This window comes from Halichoeres trimaculatus, unplaced genomic scaffold (assembly GCF_033239565.1).
Source record: "Halichoeres trimaculatus isolate MK-OKI-2021-1 unplaced genomic scaffold, fHalTri1.1 fHalTri1_scaffold_3, whole genome shotgun sequence".
In the NCBI taxonomy this organism is placed as follows: Eukaryota; Metazoa; Chordata; class Actinopteri; order Labriformes; family Labridae; genus Halichoeres; species Halichoeres trimaculatus.
The window spans coordinates 37,383,729-37,408,861 of NW_027437181.1; the positions used below are offsets into that span (position 1 = coordinate 37,383,729).

Sequence of the window (25,133 nt, forward strand, 5' to 3'; positions counted from 1 at the left end):
AAAACTGTTTCCATTACTGTTGGTGAATGAGGCTCACTGAGATGAAAGGAATTTAAAAGAAATGAAGTTCACTTTGGTTTTTGTGTTTGAACAGGTGATGAGATCCTGGAGCTGAATGGAGAGTCTCTACACGGTCTGTCTCATGATGAAGCCCTGCACAAGTTCAGAGTATGGCAACAGTATTATAAGTATATATATATATATATATATATATATATATATATATATATATAATCAGTCTATCAAGGCAAAGTAAAGAAAAGGAGTAGTTTGTTGTGGAGACACGTCTTAGAGCACTGGGTTCCCAGCTGCGGTTAATATAGACAGCTACTGAAGTACAAACAAACTGACAGTGTTTACTTGTTGTCACCATGCCTACAGACTTGTTGGAGCACCGGGCTGCCAACAATGCTACATGTAGCCAGCTGCTACAGCGTTTGCTTGCTTCACGTTTCAAACCATATCCCTGCGTAACTGTACTGATAAAGCCCTTACTTAGGCACATTGTATCCAGTAAAAAGATGACTTGAGCAAAGAAAATGTGTTTTGATCCGATCTCCATTTGATTCCAAAACAAACTCGCTCAAAGTTATTTACGACAGTGTGTGTGAGACTGTGGCCAGAAGGTGGCAAGGCAGTTCAATTAAAACAGATCCTCCTCAAAACATCTCTAAGGTTCACCTGGGCTCTGAGTTGTGGCATGTTGGTGTTATTTAGGAATTGAAATATCCAGCGGATGGTGCTATTTACGTTCAAACCAACACCCGACAGCAAGGATCTCAAACTCGTGCCATGCAGGGCCAAGAGGCCGCAGGTTTTCTTTCCAACCAAAAACTCCATCAGCTGATTTCACTGATTACCTCACCTTCAAGCAGAGAGCAGGGACTAATCAGTGAAATCAGCTGGTGGAGTTTTTGGTTGGAAAGAAAACCTGCAGCCTCTTTGCCCTCCATGGCACGAGTTTGAGATCCCTGCCCTACAGAAAGCACACACTAGTATGAGCAGAGTCTGGATTGTGATGATGAAACAGAAGTGGGAAGTGGGAGAACCCTCTTTGGGTTAAAATGTGCAGAACATTCAGGGACAGAAATACAGCAAATGGACATTTCATTCCAGCTCCAACTTTAAAACACTTCTCATTTTAAAACAAAGTTAGTCCACAGAGAAGATCCAGCTCCAAAGGTTTTCTTGGAGACCTGTGGATTATAAACCGAGGAGTTGGACATACTGACACACATCAAATATTAATTTCCCATCTTTTTCTTTGTCATTGTGTTTGTGCAGCAAATAAAAAAGGGCCTGCTGACTCTGGTGGTGAGGACCAGTCTGCGTGTGGGGGCCCTGTGTAGTCAGGCACAGGTAGCTCATCTCTGCAGGTCACGCTCCCTCACCTCCACCGCAGGTATGGTGAGGGTCAGTGCTGACATCAGAGACTACAACTACCTGAACAACAGCTGCAGTGACACACAGAGTGACAGGCAGCTCAGCAAACCCAGAGACCAAGTCATGATGGAGATCATCCTACAGAAAGGTCAGCTCCAGAGGACACGCTCCAAAACTTTCTTTTTTATTCAATCAACTTTTAAAGTGTGTCTGACCACGGACACTCTGACTGGCTTACCTCGCTGAGATACAGCCACTTTAAACATGCTACTCTGTCATGCATTCACACCAGAGCCACGTGATCCACAGCATAAACTGAAAATTCTCACAGATTACTTTTCTTCATGAACTAATCTTGATGAAAGAGTTTGCACGTTTTCTACCCAGAGGTTGGAGTTGGTCTGGGCATTGGACTGTGCTGTGTCCCATCTACTGACGGGTGCCCTGGTATCTACATCCATAATGTATCTCCTGGGTCTGTGGCTCACATGGATGGTAGACTCAGGTGAGACAAGTTTGGAAGGACTGATAGAAGTTGTAATAATGCTAAAAAGTAAGAAGAAATTCATGCAAATAGACTACAGACAGGAAAATACGCCCCTGAGTGGAGTGATGATGGAGAAGAGGAAGCAGAGCTCTGATTGGTCCTGATCCTCTGAATGAACTCTCCCTCCACTCTGCAGGTGTGGGGATGAGATCATGGAGATTAACAGCACTGTGGTTTACAACATGACACTGAATGATGTCTACACGGTCCTGAGCCAGTGCACCCCAGGTCAAGTCCACATCATCATCAGTCGCCATCCTGATCCCTATGTAAGCATTTTGGTTAATGTTGACTTTTGGGTTCAACTGTGAGATTCTGTGCTGCTGGTACACTTCCTCAGGCTTTCAGTCAGACTTCTCAGTTTTCACAGTTTCACTCTTTAAACCCTGATCCAGCCTGTATTCATCGACTGCCACAGAGCTCTGAGTGCAAAGGGAGGCTCACAAAAAAAAGCTGGGCATACACTGTGCGATTGTCAGCTCTTTTTGAGTCGATTTACCACTCTTGCATCTATTTTTTGGATCAGGATGAATTTCTGCTCAATTGTGTGTTGTGTTTTGTATAGTATATGTAGGGTAATGACAAAAGATTAACACCGCATGAAATGCCCCAGATCACAAATCCATTGATCACAAGAAAATCAAACATGTTTGAAATCTTGGTCGCTCCTCGTGAAGGTATTGCACAGTAGAAGCAGTGCAACGAGCCAACTTGCCTCAACCTCTCGCACAGAGTATGGATGATCTTTTAAGTGACATTGAAAAAAATAACATGAAAAAAAAAAACGTTGACCTGTGGAACTACATTACTAACCCTGGTGTGCACAGAGTATTTATCGTTACTCTAAGCCAGTGTTTCTCAATCCTGGTCCTGGAGGACCCCTGCCCTGCATGTTTTGGATGTTACCTCTCTCCAGCACACCTGATTCAAATAAATGGCTCGTTATCAGGCTCGAGCTTCATGACGAGCTGATTATTTGAAACAGGTGTGGTGGAGTCGGGAACATAAAAACATGCGGGGCAGGGGGTCCTCCAGGACCAGGGTTGGCTAACACTGATTTGAAGTACCCCACAGTGTATGCCCAGCTTAACCTGTTAATCTCCACCATCTTAACTGAACAGAGAAAAGAGTGAGACGAGTTAACACTTTATCGGTGAACATTTAATACATGAGTTTCAAAGACTTATCTCATCAACATGATAGTTTCTTTAAAGATCTGTGAAAAAGTATCCTATCCTTCTTTAAGGATTTTTATCCCACTACAGGCAGCTGAAGTTGTAATCTGGCCCTAATTTTTGAGAATTTATTTTTTGAATAAAATCAAAATAGTTACTCTTTTATATATATATATATATATATATATATATATATATATATATATATATATATATATATATATATATATATATATATATATATATATATTTATATATATATATATATATATATATATATATATATATATATATATATATATATATATATATATATATATATATATATATATATATATATTTATATATATATATATATATGTTACTATTGAACCCCAAAAGATTCATTCAAAAGATTTAAAGCTTTGATAGAATTAAAAAAAAATCATTTTTACAAAGTCAATTTTTATTTCATAACTTCATTTTCCAGAATGGCCTTTTTATTTCATAATGTCATGTTTTAGCATAATGACTTGGTCTGCCACTCAAAGAAGGTTTCCTCGTGGTAGGACCAAGAGGAAGTATATATAAGATGAAAAGAATTGGTCCAAGTACTGAGCCCTGTGGAACTTCATTAGTAACCCTGGTGTGCACAGAGTATTTGTCGTTACTCTTAGCAAACAGCTGATCAGCGCGCTGTAGAAAGCAGCAGATATGTTCTGCATCTGTTAAAGGCAGAATTGAATGGGTCATCCCTTTTCCCCTCTAAAAAAAGAAGAAAGAAAAAATCAATCCTTCTAAGGCCACAGTGTTTGGACTTCTGTTCATCTTTCTTTTCTTAACCTTCAGAAGTGTTTTTCATTAACATTTCTGTTTCTCATTACCCTGAACTCTTCTGTGTGTCCCAGGTATCAGAGCAGCTGCTAAATGATGCCATAACCAAGGCTGTGGAAAACAGCAAATTAAGAAAGGAGCGAAGCCAATGGAGTATTGATGGTGAAATATTCATTTGTCCATCTCCTATTTCCTGCCATTAAATTTTCCCTCTCAGGGTTTTTGTTGGAGCAAAACATGTGTTACATGGCGACATGTTAATTCTGTGACATGTTAATTCTCAGCTGTTTGATTCAGTACCACTGCACTGTGAACTCTGGTTATTGTTTTGTTAACAGTTTCCTTAACCTGTTTCAGGTTTGCGTCAACTAGAGTCATGTTCTCACATCCAGCAGCGATGCAAGCATTACCTGGCGAGGAGTTTCAGTCAGCTCAGGGTTCAACAGGCACAGAAGACCATGACCCGGTCCTGCAGTGACAGCACCAACAACCACCAGAACAACTGCCGTCTTAAAATCCACGACGTCCAGCACACACACCACAGCCCATCAGGTTGTGTTCACAGCCTGGACACACCCAGGGTAATGACACACTGAGCAGGTTGAACAGAGTTTGACAAATGTCCTGCTGTCCAAGTCTAAATCATCTCCTTTCCCCCTCTTGGTTTGTAGTCTACATCAAAGATGTGGTCTGCTAACAGACTGTCAGTGCCCGTGTATCCTGATGAAGAATTTAACGTCCCATTCAACTCGCCCCCTGCTGACACATGCACTGAGCAGCATCAGGATGTGGCCCTCAGGACCACTGAGGTAGTACACACCCTGCTCTGACCTCTTTCTCTTCTTGCAGGCTTGTTGTGCTCGATCCTCTCTAGCTTTGTGCTGAGCTAGCTGGTTAAAGAAGTCAGATAGGCACTTCACAGATTGAAGGAGCCCACCAGGGGAGCCTGAGTGAGGGACAGTGTGGGTGAGGACACAGCTGTTAGACCCTGTTAAAGAAAGGGATCATTTGTCAACTCGCTGCTTGATGGACCAACATGTCTCTCGCATCCATCTGTTGGAGTATGTCATCCAGTTTCCTCGAGGAGAAGCCATTTGTCTTGTCCTGGACTCTTGCTTTAGATTATGATGCAAACTCATCAGTACCAAGTTAACGTCCAAGTCATGAAGTTCTCTCTTAACACTTGAAGAGCAGGTCTAACTGCACCTCAAAGGCCTGATTTACCAAGGACTGCAAAAACCCTGACATTATTCAGAAAGCACACGAGAGGAGTAACAGGATTCAGAATCAGAAATACTTTATTTATCCCAGGGGGGGGACTTAGTAGTTTCCCTCTGCTGACTGCTCTGCTGTCATGATCAATATATAAATATATAAATATATTGTGTGTAGTCCACTTGCAGGTTCCCCAATGCCTCTCCTCAGAGCTGCTGGCCTCAGGATGTGACTAGTGTGGAGGGGAGTGATGGAGACCACAGCAGAGGATTCCCATTTGGAAAGGAAGGACCCAAGCTTTCATCCAACACCAGCTGTCAGGTACACATACTGCTGGTGCTGTTCTCTGTGCCAGAGTTTAATCCACTGAGCTGTTGGACAGAAATAATATCTGTGAAGTTAGCATGATGACATACACTCAACAAAAATATAAACGCAACACTTTTGTTTTTGCTCCCATTTATCATAAGATGGACTCAAAGATCTAAAATTCATTCCAGATAAACAATATTACCATTTCTCTCAAATGTTGTTCACAAATCTGTCTAAATGTTTAATAGTGAGCACTTCTGCTTTACTGAGATAATCCATCCCACCTCACAGGTGAGCCACATCAAGATGCTGATCAGACATCATGATTAGTGCACAGGTGTGCCTTTTACTGCCCACAATAAAAGGCCACTCTGAAATTTGCATTTTTTTTTTTTTTTTGCTTTATTGGGGGTCTTGGGACTCAGAACCAGTCAGTATCTGGTGTGACCACCATTTGCCTCATGCAGTGCAACACACCTTCTTCACATAGAGGTTATCAGATTGTCAGTTGTGGCCTGTGGAATGTTGGTCCACTCCTCTTCAATGGCTGTGCGAAGCTGCTGGATATTAGCGGGAACTGGTACACGCTGTCATATACGCCGCTCAAGCACATCCCAAACATGCTCAATGGGTGACATGTCCGGTGAGTATGCTGGCCATGCAAGAACTGGGACATTTTCAGCTTCCAAGAATTGTGTACAGATCCTTTCAACATGGGGCCATGCATTATCTCGCTGAAACATGAGGTGATGTTCATGGATGTATGGCACAACAATGGGCCTCAGGATCTCATCATGGTATCTCTGTGGCCATCATTAAAATGCACCTGTGTTCTTCGTCCATAACAGATGCCTGCCAATACCATAACCCCACCACCACCACCATGGGCCACTCGATCCACAACATTGACATCAGCAAAGCGCTCACCCACACCACGCCATCAAATGTGAGCATTTGCCCACTTAAGTCTGTTACGGCGGCAATCTGGAGTCAGGTTAAGACCCCGATGAGGAGGACGAGCATGCAGTTGAGCTTCCCTGAGACGGTTTCTGACAGTTTGTGCAGAAATTCTTTGGTTATGCAAACCAATTGTTTCAGCAGCTGTCTGAGTGGCTGGTCTCAGACGATCTTGGAGGTGAACCTGCTGGATGTGGAGGTCCTGGGGTGGTGTGGTTACATGTGGTCTGCCGTTGTGAGGCTGGTTGGATGTACTACCATATTCTCTGAAACGCCTTTGGAGACAGCTTATAGTGGAGAAATGAACATTCAATGCACGAGCAACAGATCTGGTTGATATTCCTGCTGTTAGCATACCAATTGCACACTCCCTCAATGCTTGCTACATCTGTGGCATTTAGCTGTGAGACAAAACTGCACATTTCAGGGTGGCCTTTTATTGTGGACAGTATAAAGTACACCTCTGCACTAATCATGGTGTCTGATCAGCATCTTGATGTGGCACACCTGTGAGGTGGGATGGATTATCTCAGTAAAGCAGAAGTGCTCACTATTAAACATTTAGACAGATTTGTGAACAACATTTGAGAGAAATGGTAATATTGTTTATCTGGAATGAATTTTAGATCTTTTAGTCCATCTCATGAAAAATGGGAGCAAAAACAAAAGTGTTGCGTTTATATTTTTGTTGAGTATAGTTTAATCTACTGAGCTGTCAGACAGAAACATTATATAATATATATTATATATTATATATTATATATTATAACATTATTATTAAGTTAGCATGATGACCAGGCAGTGGAAATATTGTAAAATGTGCGCCGTGCCGAGACAAACCAATCTGAACCACTTGGTGGAAACGTATCTTTATTGTGGTCCATATTCTTAAATATGGACCATGTCAGACCAGTATATAGTGACATTCCATAGCATTTTGGGACAAATGCATCTGTCTAAAAATTTCCAGTTACCTCTCTTTGAACTGAAACACCCATGGCTTTCAAAACAGCTCTTCATGCTTTAAGTCACTTTAGGCTATTGAGGTCTACTTTGCTTTTCTAGGTCCCGTTTCAAGCTTCTTGAATTTCACACTGCTAATTCAGCAAAACCATAAAATACACATTGGCACAACATTCTCCCCATGCTAACAGGCTGTCTGTAGTGTCACTTTTTGTTGAACATCTGTTGTCTCTTTCATACTGCCCTCTACTGGTCTGGCAATGTAATGCAATCACTTTATTACTCCTCCATTTATCACTGGCCTGGCATGCATAATCCTGACCTTAGGCCTCAGTGGAACCACAGACAAAGATGGGCCACAGAAACTATACAGAGTCAATGGGATTTGATGTTTGATATAGTTCTGTAGATAAGTGTATGTAATGGCTGCTTGTAGCTCTGTTAAATATATGTTCAACATTTTTTCAAGTATGAATAACTTTGATGCTCGGTCTTTTTCAGAACTGAAACTAAAACTGTGTTGTCTGCAGATTTAAAGCACAGTTCACATCTGGAGTGTTCTCAGTGGGTTGAAGGGGGGCTTTTATTTTGGTTATGTGACAGAGCCATGGCCTGCATGAGAAGACTGTTATATCATATTATTCTCTCCTCTCCACTGCAGCTCTTCACCAGTGTGTACAAGGCATTTCGAAAGCTCCTGAGGTTACTGGGGAATGTATGTGAAGTCTTTCGGTGATGTGCTGGTCAGAGCATGCTGAATGCCTGTTTTTTTTATAATTTGGTGAACCTGCTCATGGGGCAGAGTTTAATGGTGGTCTTCTTGAAGTGATGTTTTGTTTTTGTGTTTCTTTAAAGGAGATCAGCTGCTTCTGATCAAACAAAAAAAAAAAAAAAAAAACCCAGAATACTATGAAATCAATAGTTTCTCACTGATGACATTTATTTGGTAGTATCTGAAGTCGGGACCAAAATGTTTTTGCAGATACGTGAGGTGTGACAGCTCAATGATCTACTGGAGCTGTTACACAAGGGTTTCAAACTGCTCCGGAGCAGGTTAGGTTCAGCATAAGTTACCATGGTGATTTATCCTGGTCAGAACTGAACCAGCTTCATAGTACAGGCCTCTGGTGACGTTTTCTGTCTGATCACAGCTGTTTTGTAAAGCCTCTCGTGTCCTGACTGTCAAAGAATCCGATCAGTTTTGGAATAAACCTCACAATGTCACAGCTAAAGAAAGGAAGAAAAAAGTTCAAATTAAAGATTATCTTTCCCTACATGACCTAAACCAGGCATGGGCAAACTACGGCCCGGGGGCCACGTGCGGCCGGTTAAACGTTTTAATCTGGCCCGCCGAACTTGATGTTTTCCCACTAGATGGCGCACTGTAGATACATTTGCTTTGTTGAGGTGAAGCGTAGGCCTATTACTCCACCTTTGCACTTTACCCTCTGACCCATCAGCCCTTCTGTAAAGATGGACAGACCTAAGAAAAGGAAAGTGGACAAGAATGTCGAGTTTTCAATAAGGAGTGGACAACTAAATATTTTTTTACTGAACACCGATCATCTGCTGTTTGCCTCATATGCCAAGAAACTGTGGCAGTTTTTAAAGAGTATAATATTAGCCATCACTTTGCCACAAAAAAACAGAAAAACAAAAAAACAAGTCGGTTTTTTTTTTTTGAAACAGAATAACGAAAGAACAAACCATACATGGATTACAAATCCCATTATAATTCCATTCTCTCGTATTCTAATTTTAATTTCAAAACAAAATCAAAACAGTGAAAAATAGACCGTCATATGTTTTCTGATTTTTTTGTTTGAAAACATAAAATTGAATATTAAGTCGTTTTCCGATTTTGGATTCTAAAACTGATATGGAATGAACGAATGATACCCTGATAGTTACCAAAGCACTCCATCCATCTGCTCCTGGTTTGGCCCCTTTGTCAAATGTTAGAACCCACTGTGGCCCACAAATCAAAAAGTTTGCCCACCCCTGACCTAAACACTCCCCGGCTTTTTACTTTAACACTGCACGTATGCTTTGGTGGCAGACAGACTTTTTCTTTGGATCATGTTTCAGTTTCTGGGCGTGTAACGTTCAGGTGACCACACGTTTGGTTGTGCTTTCATGTGTTTGTAAATGTACTCACAAGAAGTGCCAATGCATAATGTTGTTCTGTTGGAATGTATGCTCACACCTTTTATTATGCATGTTCCACCCATTTGCTGTGTGTGTGTGTGTGTGTGTGTGTGTGTGTGTGTGTGTGTGTGTGTGTGTGTGTGTGTGTGTGTGTGTGTGTGTGTGTGTGTGTGTGTGTGTGTGTGTGTGTGTGTGTGTGTGTGTGTGTGTGTGTGTGTGTGTGTGTGTCTTCTTCCTGTTTGCAGGTTTATGTTAGGCTTGATCCCCTTTGACCTGAGCTGCACAGCTAGGCGTCCTTTGGCCTCTGTTGAAGCTCAGCTCTGTCCACAAACTGAAAAAGCAAAACACATCTGTACTAGAGACAGGCAATACACTTTAACCTCTGGAGTTTATGATGATGTGAAATTAAAAGGCCAAATTTGGCGTATTTTGTCACAGTTTTCATTCAACACAGTGAACAATGTCAATGAAACTCTGCAGTCAGCAGAAACCATCCCAGCCTCTGACTGAGCTTCATCGTTTGACAGGGCAGCAGAGGTGTGTTTGTGTCTGCACAAAAGCAAACTTTTCACTACACCTCTCTGCTCCTCTCTGTGGTTACTGCTGCAAGAGCTGTTGTGACTAATCACTTCCTGTTTGTGTAGCAGGAAGAAGAGCGGACGAGGAAACTATCAGACGGCTGCAGAGAATACTTCACCCATCTGGACAGCTCAGCCTGCACCAGCAACAGATTACACAAAGGTAGGTGACAAGCCATTAGCCAGTGTAGAAGAACCTGGATGCAGCTTCAGAGCCAGCTGATGAAGCTGCACTTTAACAAACGTACAGGAAGCTGAACCTGCTGCTTTGTTCCTGTGACTGATCCTCCATTTCCTGTTTCAAACAGGGTTTAATGTGTCAATGAATCAATCTAAAAGAGAGCTTATCATGCTCCGATGAATGAATCACTTTTCTCCAGGGGGTCTGAATAAAATGTGTCCGTGTACTGGGGTTCTGGGAGTCTGTGGATTCTATTCAACTTCTGTTTAAACACTGAAGGTGTCATGTTAGCTACAGGCCAGCACAGGCGTCATGGTTTGGTGTCACAGTCAAATCTCTCCACCATGTGGAAAGGTTGCTAAAATATTAGTCTGACTATAAAACGTTAGAGTGTCCCAGGAAAAGAAACCCTAAAACATGATCTCTAAACCAACATGACAACCAGACTAAAGGGTGAAGTAAAGGTCAATAAGGTGAACTGACCCTTCATCCAGGGTTAGAGGTCAGAGGTCAGGGGGTTTAGGTGGTGACTGAGTACCATCATTCGACCACTGTTAGCTTTGAAACAGCATTTGTTGGTCAAAGCACTTCCTCTCAGACCTCTCTGCTGTCTTCTCTTTCCCTGTGGACAGGTGATTCACCAGCTGTCTTCACACAACCAAAACGAGGAGCCCTGAGAAGACAGGCCCGCATTGAAAGCCAGGTCCAAGTGCAGCTCCAGGATCCCTGGATTCACCAGTCAGACACTTCCCCTACAGAGCCAGCTGAGACCCAACCTGTCAGGAGCCACTGCACACCTGTCATCATGAGCGACCAAGAAAACACAGAGCAGCTCAACGGCACAACCGCACACAGCCCAGACACATCCCAGACTCCCCCAGGGACAAAGAAGGGCCCCCCTGTGGCCCCTAAGCCTGCTGGGTTCCGCCAGAGTGTCAGGAAAATTCAAGAGGAGCAAGACCAGAGGAGGGACACAAAACCCACAGCGCAGGGGCCCACTTTTGGGTTCAACAGAAACTTGGGACTCAAAACAGTCCCACCTGCTGCCAACCTGTCGATCAAACAGAAGATCCATTCCTTTGAGACCTTCTCCAGTGTGAATGATCGGGAGAAGGACAGCAGGAGAAGACCTGCGGCCCCCTCTGCCTCTCTTCCTCTGATGGAGAAGGGGTCTAGCAGTCACCCTGACTTACATGAAGATCCTCAGAAAGGCAAAGATAGGATCCTCAAAGAGGTCCAGGCAGAGCAGTCTGAGTCTAGTCAAACACCACAATGTGTCTCATCCTCCTCCTCCTCCTCCTCCTCCTCATCTACAGCAGCGTTAAGACAAACACTGGCTGAGTGCACTGAGCTGTTGCTCTCTCAGGTCCCCACAGATCTTCAACCTTCTGAAGCCAGCAGCACCGATGAGGTGTCAGGGATACATGGATGTAAAGAGCTACAGCAGCAAACAGTGAGTCCCACTGAGTGTGGGATCCCACTCTCTGCAGCACCCACAGAAAGCAGAGAGGCTGATGGGGAAACGCCTTCAGAGGAGACCGAGGGGGCTGAAGAACAGATCCCAGAGGGAAACCTGTCCAACAGCAAACTGAGCTGCTCTCCATCCACAGACTGCCTCCCACAGAGGGGTCAGGGGGGGCAGAGCTTGGGAAAGATCCTGGCCTTCAGTGATCAGGTAATTTGATGTAAGAAGCGGTGGTTATCTCATTCATTCATCATGTGAACACATTTTATCAAACTTTCATTTACTGTGCTCATATAGAAAGTGTACCTAAGGAAGGAGGAACAGGTTAGAAGCTCTTCAGCCGAAGCTAAGCCTGATGGTCGATCAGCTGAGGACTAGGCAGTACATTTCTTCTTCACATGTTTCATTGGTTAGAAAAAACAACCATCTCTGGTGTTTGTACCAGAAGTAACTGTCTTAGCAGAGTGGTCTTCAAGATGCAGCCTTATTAGCTTCTGCTGCTGACCGCTGGAGGATTCCTTTCCAATTCTTCACATGTCCTTCTTCCTTCATGAATCAACCTTACACATTGAGAAGGTTCCCAAATCCAGACTGTGCCCTGGAGCCCTTTCTCCTAACATCAGCAGCATCTTTGGCTCCTCAAAGAGCTCTTGTTTGGTCTCATCTGACCAGAGAACCCTTTGCCTGCTTGAAGTCTGCAGAGTCCAGCTCCAGATGGTCCCAAGCATCTTTCAGTCTGCTGGTTTGCATCTTCTTTCCCTTTTCCAAGAAGTATTTCCAAAAGATATCGGTCTGCTCTGGGACATGAAAAATTTTTTGGCGACTTCATTTAGGGACTAACTTTGGAGACTCTGTCTGTTTTTACTTGAGCAATGTCAGTTTGTAGCAAACAAACTTTCCTTGTGAATGAAATAGTGATGACGCTGACTTTATATAATCTAAAAACAAATATACAAATGTTGATGTTAATGTCTTATTCTTAGGCCTTTGTTGAGCTCTTTTGATGAGAACACATTTAAAACCACAGGTACACATTAACGTTTGTTGTTTCTATTCCAGTTTTCACAAGCGCTGATGCGTTCTCTGCCCATGCACACCTGTCAGGGTGCCTCACAGCAGCAGGATTCCAGTGATCAGGATTTCCCTAAAGATGCTGAGCCTGTGCAGGAGGCCACAGGGAGAGGATTCTCTGTCAGGTAAGATCTTTGCATCAGGGATTCCTCCAAACACACTGGGTTGGTTTTTCAGTTCATGGGGCATTTCTTTCTTAGCTCCCTTTATTTCTAAGACAAGCTGTGGTTTTATGCTGCAGCTCCTGAAAAGAGTTACAGTGGGCACTATTCACGAGCCTAGCAAATACTAGTGTGAAACAACTTACCAGAAGCGCACAGCCCTGTACTGTCCATATACAGGCATGAGACTGATGATGAAGGCTGGGGTAGAGCTGCTGGACGTAAACACACCCACGCTGGGTTGTTTTCTGGCTACAGGTTTGCCTGCAGGTGGAAACAGATACATGAGATGATGTCTTTGTGCTGGTGTCAGAGATAGGTTTGGTTTGAGATTAGGGAACAGTTGCTGACCATAATTAACATGTTTTCCTAATATGGTTAGAGTTAGGGCTAACAGAACTTTTTTTTAGTTATTTTGGGCTTTTATGTCTTTAATTAGAGAGGGCAGGACAGTGGATAGAGCAGGAAACAGGGTGAGAGTGGGGAGTGACAAGCATGACAGAGGCCACAGGCCAAATTTGAACCCGGGCCCCCCCGCACAAGGTTGAACCTAATGGAGTGCAACCTAGACCACTGAGCCATCTGTGCTCCCAGGACATTATTTTTAATCTTTAACTAGACAACTTCTACTGTAATCGTGATCGGGTGGTGGTTTCACCAAACACTTCCACACATTTCTGGTTTAACTCAGGCCAAACTTACCTGATGCACAGTCATGCCTGCCTGAAGCCTGTACTTCATCTAGTTTGGTGGCCGTTGATCAGTTTTTATGTTTCACCTTTGTATCGTGGGGTTACTCTGCTAGATATGTGTTTAGCCTTAGGGTGTATTCACACCTGGATCGTTTGGGACAGTTGTTCCGAAACAGTTAGCAGCCCCCCCGAAAGTCCGGTTCATTTGGGCATATGTGAACACAGCAATCGCACTCAGATGCGGGACAAAACAAGCAGGTCGAGATCGCCAAAAATAGGTGGTCTCGGCTTGCATCCATACGCGACCTGTAGCGGTTCCCGTGCAGTGAGAACACAAACGGCTCAGCAACAGACACAACTGACTCATAACTGTGGTAGTTGTGAGAGTAGAATATGTTGTTGTGCACCCATCAGAGCCCGTTTTTGTCTGCAATGACGTGAGCCTGCACGTTTTCATCTCGAGACATGCAACTGAATATTATTTTCCAGACGCAGTCAGGACTCCAGGAAAAAAGTGCACATGTTGTTCATAAAGCACACACTGGTACATTAGCCAGATAAACGCTGTAATGCTAACTAGCCACACATGTTGTTGACGCTCCATGGCGGGTGAGAACATGAATAAATGAATGAATGAACAAAGATAGGGAAACTCGTCGTCTTCCAGGTATGATTTCTGACCAATGAGAGAAAAAATCAATTGCACATGACATTTGTTTACAACTTTGGACCGCAAGACACTTTTGCCTTGTAAACACAAACGAACCAAGTGACGACCGCTACAATTGTGTCAGTTTTACCCCTCAATCGGAACAAAGCAAACGAGCCACAGGTGTGAATACACCTTTAAACTTCATGCACAGCCACTCTATCCAGTCTGCCCAGGAGTAGGTCTTCTTGGACACTTAGCTGTAAGGCAGAACTCAGTGAACCCATTGCTGTACTTGGCTGAGAAATCTGTTTACATGAGGTCTACAGTGAAGTCTGAAGCCCTGAACGTGCCATGAGAATGGGACCAAGTCTTGTTTCCACTGTACCAGCTGCTGGGACTTCAAGGCAGTAGTCTCAGGGATTTGATCATGCATACAGGCTTTCCAGTTGCAAGGCATTGGGAGCTTTCAAGTTGTCCCTGGAAGCACTTGGTGCTTGTATTGCTGAGATGGTGGAGATTGCTGAGATTGGTGACTTTGTGAGTCATGGCCACTTTCACAGTGGATAAATGGTAAACGGACCAGTACTTATATAGCACTTTTCTTTTCTTCCTGACCACTGCTAGTCTCATTCACCAAATCCCACCACATTCACACACTGATGGTAGAGGGAGTTTTAGGAAAGTATGAATGTCCAAGTGCAGGTATTGTTCAGGGCAGTGATAGCAATGTGTGATTAGAGGGAGAAACAGAAACCCTGCAGAGTATCGAGTGAAATCAGCAAAGATTGAGTTACCAACCTTAACTACCTCACAGTCCTCCATCCGTCTACACCTCTGGTCTAATGAGCTCTCGTCTTTTCCATCACAGCTTAGCCACCCTGAGAGAGTTTACCATGGAGCCAGGGGAGGGGGGGAGTCAAGACATAGCAGCAATCTCCTCCTCTTGTGCTCATTCTGTCATCTCAGCCATTCCAGACCAAGAAGTGCAGGAGATGATCCAAGAGGTCAAGACTCTGGATGAAGAGGCGCTGAAGGTAAACGCTCACAGAAATTAAGAACATTTAATGTTGTCTGAATGAGGAATGTATTGGGCTCTCCACTCACTCACTTGTTCCACGTCTTTCTCCACAGCAGCTGGTCGACATCCACGTGGTGATTCTGCACAAAGAGGAAGGGGCTGGCCTTGGCTTCACCATCGCAGGAGGATCTGACTCTGAGAGCAAAGCTGCAACAGTAAGATCTCACTCACTGTGGCATCATACTGACCTCAGGATCAGAGGTCCCTTTTGTTTAACACAGTAAGTGCTGTATGAAACATATTCAGACACTGTGCATCTCTTCTCTCATGCAAAGGTCCACAGAGTTTTTCCGAGCGGCCTGGCAGCTCAGGAGGGAACCATTCAGAAAGGGGACGAGGTGTTGTCTATAAACGGAAAAACACTGCGCAACGCCACACATGCCGATGCCACTGCTGCTCTGCGTCAGGCTCGCAATCTGAAGCTGGCTGTGGTGGTCATCTGTAAGTCAGCGTTTGAGGGAGAAAAACAGGAGGGAGGCAGCAAGAGCGAGGAGCCCAACCCTGAAGGTGATTCACGCAAAAACAAGAAACAGACACATGAACCCAAACAGTGAGCACGTTTCTGCTGAACATGAGCTCCTGGGTAGAGTCCCCAGTGCTTTGCTAAGAAACGCCTGACCACAGAGAAATCCATGGACCTCCCAGGATCGGGCACTTATTATTGTGAAACACTCGATGGTAGTGCTTCAAATAGTGGGATGGTTAGGTAGCAGGGGGAGTGAACATTCTCTGTCACTTAGAGGGGGGGCATGTCAGAAAATAATCAAGAACCACTGGTCTACACAAACCCCACTCAGCAGATTGTGTGGTTTGGCTTTGTGTTGTAGGAGAGGAGCAGGGAGTAATGCTCAGGATGGAACTAGAGAAAGGAGCTGGTGGTGTTGGCTTCACTCTGGAAGGGGGCAAAGGCTCGATCCATGGAGACAAACCTTTGGTCATTAACAGGATCTTTACAGGTAAGATCATTCAGATATTATAAATCAAACTCAACGTGGCACAGAAAGTCATGAAATCAGTGTTTGGGAGATTATTTCTGTTCTAAAACACTTTATCACTGTGTGTGTGTGTGTGTGTGTGTGTGTGTGTGTGTGTGTGTGTGTGTGTGTGTGTGTGTGTCTGTGTGTGTGTGTGTGTGTGTGTGTGTGTGTGTGTGTGTGTGTGTGTGTGTGTGTGTGTGTGTGTCAGGTGGAGCAGCTGATCAGAGCGGGCTGCAGCATGGAGATGAACTACTGCAGGTTCAGGGAGTCAGTCTGCAGGACATGACCCGATTTGAAGCCTGGTCCATGATCAAGGCTCTTCCTGAAGGAAACATCTCAGCAGTTATCAGGAGAAGGCAGGGCGGGGGAGAATCATAGCTGCTGGGAGCTGCTTCCTGTCACAACACCAAAGAATCAGAAGAAAAAAAAAACATGTCTCTCTCTGAGGTCACAAAGCTTCTTATTTCAACTCTGTTGTGGTAAATCCTGCTTAACCAATAAGAACCACCAGAGTCGTGATATGAAACCAAAGAATAAAAATGTGTTCACACCAGAAGCAAATAAAAAGGAGTGAATTACATTTTAAACTGATGCAGGTTCTTGTCAGCTCAAGCAAACGCAAGAAATTGCCCAAATGGAGTGAGTTTTGTGATATGTTACAGCCCTTTCAGTCCCTTTTCCCACTTTATTTTGTGAGAGTTAAAAAATCTCTTAAGCTCTGTTTCCATCAAGCGGTTCAATTTGGTACAGTACACACATTTTGTGGTGTTTTCTCAGACTAAAACTAGGACAGGCCCCCAAATTACCGCCCAGTACCGTCCCACCCTTTGGTACTCATCTGGTGCAATACTTAACTTCCAACAAACACTGCCGTTCGTTGATAGGTGGAAAGAATGGACACTTCCTGTGTGACAGCAGCTGCTGTGTTTCTCCTGGCTGCACACAACTTCTCTGAAGCAAAGCTTGATTGTTCTTTGTAAGAAAGAGCCGCATGCCAGTCGCAAAGAGGACAAATCGCTGCTCTTTGTTCAATGTTTCACGTTTTTTCATCTTTGTTGGATTTATTAGAGGGTAACACTGTGTTGCACTGCCATGGCATCATGCTATTAACTAACTCACGCAGTCATCAGCACCTGGCTTACACTCCACCCACCACGAGGGTGAGTTGCTACAGTTGGCTATGGGAAACACTCATCATACACGTACAGCTTGTTAGGACTTCAACTAACCATTATTTTGATAATTGGAGAATATATATATATATATGAAAAGCACAAGGTGATGTAACACATACATCACAGGAAGAAAGGCCAAGGTTCAGTGAGGAGGAGAAAAAAATAAAGAGGAGAGACTCCTAATATAGCATGATTATACATAATCAGCATTTAGTCTTTGTTTGTGTCCAGATTGTAAAGGCAAAGAAAATTCATTACGCAATATGAATTATTGCATTTATTTTTTGAATGCATATATATATATGTATATCCATTTTGATGGACAAAAAAGAATCAATTGTCGTAACTTATTGATACTCTTTTTTATCTTCCCCCTGTGACAAAACAGGGACAGGTTAAAAGTTAGGCACCCTTTGGGCAACATGAAGGCATTGTGGCTCTCTGCTTCTGGCCGGGGCAGCACATAGTGGCGCCCCTCAGTTAGCAGCGCCACTATGTGGCAGCAGGGGGCTGGCTAAGGCTCAACAGAATCTGGACTTAGAACTAGTACAGAAAGAGATGGTAGCTGTACAAACTTTAACATGTCAAAGGTCACTTTACTTTAAGCTAGCATCTTTTCCTGGCCTGCTCACAAAGGTCAACATTGTGTAGTGAAGTTATAAAAAAGTTTTTTTTTTTCTTTTTTTACTAAACCATGTACATTTCCTGACTGCTTCAGCAGCTTCAGATCAAACCAGAACACACGTTTAATGCAAGCAGCAACCTCTGGTCTAAAAAAAATGAGATGATGCTAAAGTGCTACAACCTGCAGTGTCTCTGGTGTCCACCTGAGGCTGGCTCCGGAAGTACCTGAAGTCAAGCCAGTAAAAGCCGTTTACACAGCAGAAATAAACGTATCTACAGCCTGGTACAAAAATATCTCCCATCTGAATCACTAATATCACTAACAGCACACACTGTACAGGGGTGGATGTTTTTCCAACTCAACAGTCTAAAAGATATTAAGAAATTTGCACAATCAGAGGAACAGCTCGGCTCATGTGACTGACAGGCACCCCATAGCTGTCAGTGTGGAGACTCGAAGCCCACATCACTTCCAGTATGGCCGCTCCAGACCAGTTGCTTCAGAAATCTGTTTTAGAAACAGACAGGTGACATCGGGGAGACTATGTCCATTAATTATATGGCCTGAGGTTTGATGTTGGTGTTAAAATACTGCTGAGGTCTACTGAGTGTTCCTATGTCGATGAGTCGCTGCTTTCATTCATGTTCAGACACAAAGAGACCCTCTGCATGAAACTCACTCATAGAACTACAGGCTTCTAGAGTGGTTGTTGATCAGTGGACCAGAAAACAGCTTCTGTTTCAGAAGGAGAAAATATCTCAACAGCACAGAGGAGTCCTTCATAGTTTTATAAAAAGCACAGTTTAACACATGTCAAGTGAAACACAGTACATAGTTTTTGCACACATACAACTTTTAAAAGAAGTCTTATCCATTCATCAGACAGGTCCGGCAGCAGAACTGACGGTAAAGCTTCTTCTCACACAGACGGTTGGACTTGACCATCTCACAGAAAACCTCATCAGCTAATGGAGAGAGAGAAAATCGGAGAAAGAGAGAACCATCAGAGTTGAACCAGAAACCATCAGAGGAGTCAGCTGCTTTTATTAGGGCTGCTGATGGACTTGAATCTTCTCTCAGTTTGAGAGAAATCAAACTTTAAGTCTTCCTATCCAGTCCGATCCAATCCAATCCAGATTTATTTGTATAGCACCTTTCAAAACAAAGTTACAAGGTGCTTCACAATAAAACAAAAAACAATTAAAATCAAGTTATTAAAACAATACAACAACAATAAAACAATATAGGAGTAAAAGGTCAATAAAAAGCAACACAATAAAAGTGGGCCTTAAGAAGGGATTTAAAAGGTGATACTGACTTAGCCTGCCTGAGATCTTCCAGCAGGGAGTGCCAGAGCTCTACTTCATTGGAGATCTCTAAAAAGCAGCGTCTAAACAAGACAGTTAAAGCACCACCTACAGGCCTGGAATGCTTACTACAGTGTTTTCAGTCCCTTTGCATTTCCGTGTAAATGCTTTTTCCACTGTGTTTAGCCTTTTCAGGTGAAACGCTGTGTAATCAGATCCCAAAACACTGTGGTCAACTGTATCAAAAGCTGAGCGAAGGTCAAGAAAGGTAAAAACTGAGTACACACCAGCAGCAAATCATATCATATCACATCATATCATATCACATCATATCATATTGTATTATATCATATCATTTTCATACATATCATATCATATCATATCATATCATATCATATCATATCATATCATATATCATATCATATCATATCATATCATATCATATCATATCATATCATATCGAATCACATCATATCATAAATCAAATCATGTCATATCAGATATCATATCATATCATATCATATCAGATGACAAAAAATCAAGTTAAGTGGACACAATTTTTTAAATCTCAGATAAAAAAGATCAGCTTAGACATGGGTCTAAAATTGCTTAAAATGGATAGATCCAGAAAAAGTTTCTTTAAAGGGGGGTAAACAATGGCGTGTTTTAAATATGGGGGGAAAATCTCAGAAGATAGAGGGCAGTGAACAATGGTAAAAATCACAGGATCAACCGTCTGAAACACAGCTTTTAAAAACCAAGTGGGTAAACAATCTGAAATATTTAAACTCTGCAACAGTGCTTTCCAGGGTGGACAGGGAAATTTCCTCAAAGTGAGTAAGCTTGGAGTCTGGAATTCACCTCAGGATCACTAGCTGAGGGGATGAACTACAGGAGAATCACATCTATTGGATTGATAAAATTGGTTAAAAAATGTCGTATTTCTCTGGGGAAGAATCAACTGGTTGGCTGGGAGGCAGGCCACTGCTAGATTTAAAGAGGGTTAAGGAGGGTTCTGGGATAGTGACATGATAAGTAATAAGAGCTAAGAAATAGTTGTTTCTTGCATCTCTGACTCTGAGCTGATAGGAGGAAATAAGCTGTCTGAGCAAAGCCAGTGAGGCACTGAGTTTGTCCTTTCTCCACCTCCTCTCTGCTTTTCTGCTCTGTCTCTTTAAAATCCTGATTTCCTCATTCAGCCAGAGTAAAGAGGGGGGTTTCAGATTTTTGACATGAACCAGAATCAAATTGTCTAGGATGTTGATGCAGAAGCTGTTATTAAAAGCACTGACCAGTAGGGATGGGTACCAAATTAGGTACTTTATAGGTACTTTTATAGCCAACCGAATTTTGCCAAAAGTACCAGGTATGGATTCAGTCAAAATCAAAAGGTACCATGTTTAGGTACCTAAAAGCATCATTGTGACTGTGGGGGAGTGGAAGAGTAGGCGATTTTCCATGCTGGGCATGAACACAGCAGTACAGGGTTATATATTGAAGAATAAATATTTTAAATTGAAAAAAAAAAGATTTTATTATTGAACAAATTGATATTTTTTACCACATGAACACAAAAAGTACCTAAAATTAGTACCGTTGAGTACCGGTACCAATTGCCAGGTACCGAGCATTGGTACCGTATTGTTTTAAATGTGAAAGGTACCCATCCCTACTGACCAGCTCATCCACCAAAGGACCATCATGCCTGCTGTTAAAAATAGTGCTTGTCTCAGTGAATGCCTGACAAAAGCTGGGCACAAAGAGAGTTTAATGGACAGAAATGAACCTGTTTGGTGGGTAAGGGTTCTGGGAGGAGGGGGACCTGGAACAGCACTGCTTTAGAATCTGAGACAGTGAAGTCAATCAAGCTAACATTGCAAACACAGAAACCATGGGAGATTACAAGGGTAAGTGTACGCCCATTGACATGACTTGGCTGCTTTACATGTTGTGTCAAGTAAAATAAGCTATAACTACATTGAGTAAAAAGAAACGGGCTTGAACAGCAGCAGTAGAAGTGAGTTTAACTGAAGTTGTTGAAATGAGGGAAGTTTTGTTTTTTGTGTACTGCCTTTCAGAGATTTTAACAGCAATGAAAGAATAAGATTGGCAAACGGGAGTATCATTGGTAGCATCAGCATGACCTGCAGTCTGGCTTGAAGCAGACAGCTCAACACTAAACAGAACCAGGGGTCAGAGTGAGTCTGTTTCCATCTTTGAATGTCTGCTTGTAAAATCTGGATGATAATCCAAAGAGCATGTTCACTCAGGCTGCTGTTGATGTGTTTCATTTCTCCATATTTTTACAGGAACTGAAACTAGCTTAGAGTCCCACACGTGCACTGTTGTGTAAGATTTGTGATGAAGTCTTGTCTTTTGGTGGTTTAAATCTTTCTGTTTGGTGTTTTTTATCTCATCCTCTTAATCAGCCAATAACATGGCAGCAACTCAATGCGTTTAGGTATGTAGAAATGGTCAAGACGATCTGCTGCAGTTCAAACCGAGCATCAGGATGGGAGAAAAGTGATTTAAGTGACTTTGAACATGGCCTGGTTGTTGGTGCCAGACGGACTGGTCTGAGTATTTCAGAAACTGCTGATCTACTGGGATTTTAACCCACAACCATCTCTAGGGTTTACAGAGAATGGTCCCATACAGAGCAAATATCCAGTGAGCGTCAGTTCTGTGGGCCAAAATGCCTTGTTGATGCCAGAGGTCAGAGGAGAATGGACAGACTGGTTGGAGCTGATAGAAAGGCAACAGTAACTCAAATAACCACTGGTTACAACTGAGGTCTGCAGAAGAGCATCTCTGAACACACAACACGTCCAACCTTGAGGCAGATGGGCTACAGCAGCAGAAGACCACAGACCAATATATGTACCAATATATTTTTTGAAATGTATTGAAATATATTGTAATATATTATTTTTCACAATACATTTTCCAATATATTATATATTTAATATACATGGAATAATATATTGAGGGCACATAAACAATATATTATATATTCATGAAATATATTGCAATATATTACAAAATATACAAATGATTGCCACTTTCCATATATTGCAATATATGGAAAATATAAATACTAAATCTCATATATGGGAATATATTACCTAATATATGACATGATATTTTCCTATATGCTGCTATATATTTTTCTTTCGTAAGGGGAGTGCCACTCCTGTCAGCTAAGAACAGGAAACTGAGGCTACAGTTCACACAGGCTCACCAAAATTGGACAATAGAAGACTAGAAAAATGTTGCCTGGTCTGTTGAGTCTGGATTTCTGCTCCACATTCAGATGGTAGGGTCAGAATTTGGCGTCAACAACATGAAAACATGGACCCACCCTGCCTTGTATCAACGGTTCAGGCTTGTGGTGGTAGTGTAATGTGTGGGGTATATTTTCTTGGCTCACTTTGGGCCCCTTAGTACCAGTCGCATCATTTAAATGCCACAGCCTACCTGAGTATTGTTTTACAGCTGATAGCTGTAGTTGTTTGGAGCTAAAGTTAGCTTAGTATTAACTCTGCTATTTTCACAGCTGGACACTTTTATCTTGAAGGTCTGCTGATAAAGTGGTGTCAAGAGGAAGGTTCACTTCAGGGCTGAGGTTTGACAGAGAACTTTTAGAAAAGAAGAGATTGTTTTCCTGTCTATACCAATGATAACACCACTGTAGCTTTGTTGGTGAAAAAGTTCCTCTCTAAGGAGCTTTCATTCTGACAGTGTGCAAAGGGGAGAATTCTTCTTTAAATCAGACATAATCATAAGCTAGAGGATGAGTGTTTGTGAGGTAACCGGATGATCTAGTTCCTCTCAGGGTTTTGCAGTATAAACACAACAGGGTGCTGATCACAGTGATGTTGAACAGTCTCTCTTTCTCTCCCTGTGTTTGGGTGTTCCTCAGGTGATAAAATATACTACATTATGCAGAGATGGGCGATAACAAGCCTGCACTGCAGCTCCACGGAGAGGTCAATGGAGATGGTATTTTACTGCACTCGGTTTGACCTCTGCACTGATTATATATCTACAGAAGAGTCATGCTCAAACATTTTTTCATTGTTCACATTTCCTGTGCCAGACAGGATGAAGGGGTAGTCTGTCACATCATCCATGCTCATTTCTGTCCTTATTCTCTAAACACAGCTGCTTTCATCTCCAGCACTCATGGTCTGAGTTTCTTTGTAGCATCTGATGACTTAAAGATGCTCCACTGCTGTTTTCAGGGTTACAGGACAGGATCTAATAATAACATATCTGCTGTTTATGCCAGTGGTTTAGCATGCCAGTCCAAACAAACTTGATGTGTTATGAGGTAGTATGTGACTAAGCCAGGTGATGAGTGAGGAAGATGGCTCATAGTATGTATTATTCCAGCACATATATAAAGAGCAGCTGTCTTTGTATCATCCTTTTCCCTTCCCGAGATGAAAGACATAGACATCATTACACTCACCGTTATTACAGGAAGCATTCATCACACAGGTCCTGCTGACCAGGCTGAAGCGCTCTTTGCATTTGGTGCAATTAGTTCCAGGTCCACTGCAGACCAAACAGTTTTCCTCACACCTGGAGGGAAAGACCAGAGAAAAGTATTGCACAGTATTTAGTTCCTTCTTTTCCCTCTCTCATGTCCCTTTATTTCTGTTCAGCAGCTGCACATGGACCTGCTGCAGTGGATCCAGGTCCATTTACCTGTGACACATCCTGTGAGGCACTCCTGCTGCCTCTCCTGAGTAGAAACCTGGAGAGCAGGTATGCACACACCTCCACTGCTGCTGCAGGTAGCCCTCTGCACACTGGATGCACTCCTCCTTACCCGGCCCTGTGAAAAGGATGCACATGTGGATTTCATGTAAAACAAGATGAAAACCAGCAGGCACATATGGCGTGATCAACAGAGGTTTTTAGCTGGGCACACCTCCACTTTTACAGCCTGAACGGCTCAGGCTCATCACAGACTCCATCTTTGTCTCTGGCTACACCTCTTTTTTGAAGGTTGTTTGGAAAAAGAAGGTGAACACTGACCTGTGCAAGTCTTACAGGAGGAGTGGCAGGGACTGCACGTCATTTCCTCCAGGTTGAAAAAGGTTCCGGTGGTGCATTCAGGGACACATGTCATCCCTGCAAGGCTGAACAGAAAAAAACATGACACTACATTAGAACAACTTCAAAAGAACAAAAAACAAAACACAAAATCAATCCAGTGTAGCTGTCTCTGTGTACCTGTAGCCCTCTCTGCAGGCTGTGCATCTGTCTGCATACCTCAGGCATCGCACACAGGGGTCCTGACACTTCAGACACTTCCTCTGACCTGGTAGAGGCAGCAAGAGCAGGAGATTTAATATTTACCCCCCTCTGTTTGAGGGAAGGCCGAATCAGAATAAAACCAGAAGGACTAGGCCAACAGACAAATATTAACAAACAGTAACAAAAAGAAATCAGATAAAATCACTGTGGTAAACACTGTCTTTGGCTCTTCAAGCCTGATTTCACAGGACAGTCATACATCTTACATTGATCCACAGCACTCTGATCTGTTGCCATTCTTGTTTGAGCATTTTTATGGTGGTATTGACCCGTGGCTGTAAAGTCGAGTATTCTGAGTTTCTTCAAAGCACCCTGAGCCTATACCTGAGT

The 25,133-nt window shown here is 42.9% G+C and overlaps 2 protein-coding genes across 5 annotated transcripts in view; one reads left to right on the plus strand and one right to left on the minus strand.

Annotated features, from left to right (window-relative positions):
* il16 (interleukin 16) overlaps positions 1–17,281 on the plus strand; it is a 35,022-nt gene extending 17,741 nt beyond the window's left edge. Inside the window, exons 11-27 of one of the 4 annotated variants that reach the window (XM_074666894.1) lie at positions 95–168; positions 1,285–1,531; positions 1,771–1,888; positions 2,067–2,199; positions 3,993–4,080; positions 4,276–4,499; positions 4,590–4,727; positions 5,311–5,454; positions 8,027–8,080; positions 10,158–10,254; positions 10,905–11,947; positions 12,797–12,933; positions 15,182–15,347; positions 15,448–15,546; positions 15,667–15,898; positions 16,219–16,347; positions 16,577–17,281. In XM_074666894.1, the coding sequence (XP_074522995.1) occupies positions 95–168; positions 1,285–1,531; positions 1,771–1,888; positions 2,067–2,199; positions 3,993–4,080; positions 4,276–4,499; positions 4,590–4,727; positions 5,311–5,454; positions 8,027–8,080; positions 10,158–10,254; positions 10,905–11,947; positions 12,797–12,933; positions 15,182–15,347; positions 15,448–15,546; positions 15,667–15,898; positions 16,219–16,347; positions 16,577–16,746 (3,293 nt within the window). In that variant the 3' untranslated portion in view covers positions 16,747–17,281. Of the gene's footprint in view, positions 1–94; positions 169–1,284; positions 1,532–1,770; positions 1,889–2,066; positions 2,200–3,992; positions 4,081–4,275; positions 4,500–4,589; positions 4,728–5,310; positions 5,455–8,026; positions 8,081–10,157; positions 10,255–10,904; positions 11,948–12,796; positions 12,934–15,181; positions 15,348–15,444; positions 15,547–15,666; positions 15,899–16,218; positions 16,348–16,576 lie in introns of all 4 variants that reach the window. The other 3 variants (XM_074666893.1, XM_074666896.1, XM_074666895.1) reach the window with 3 other exon arrangements.
* Positions 17,282–18,949: 1,668 nt separating this feature from the next.
* Positions 18,950–25,133, minus strand: part of pcsk6 (proprotein convertase subtilisin/kexin type 6) — a 30,463-nt gene continuing 24,279 nt past the window's right edge. Inside the window, exons 17-21 of the mRNA XM_074666347.1 lie at positions 24,720–24,807; positions 24,522–24,625; positions 24,189–24,318; positions 23,950–24,062; positions 18,950–19,133 (exon numbers count right to left, since the gene is read on the minus strand). Coding sequence (XP_074522448.1) covers positions 19,036–19,133; positions 23,950–24,062; positions 24,189–24,318; positions 24,522–24,625; positions 24,720–24,807 — 533 coding nt within the window. The 3' untranslated portion in view covers positions 18,950–19,035. The remainder of the gene's footprint in view (positions 19,134–23,949; positions 24,063–24,188; positions 24,319–24,521; positions 24,626–24,719; positions 24,808–25,133) is intronic.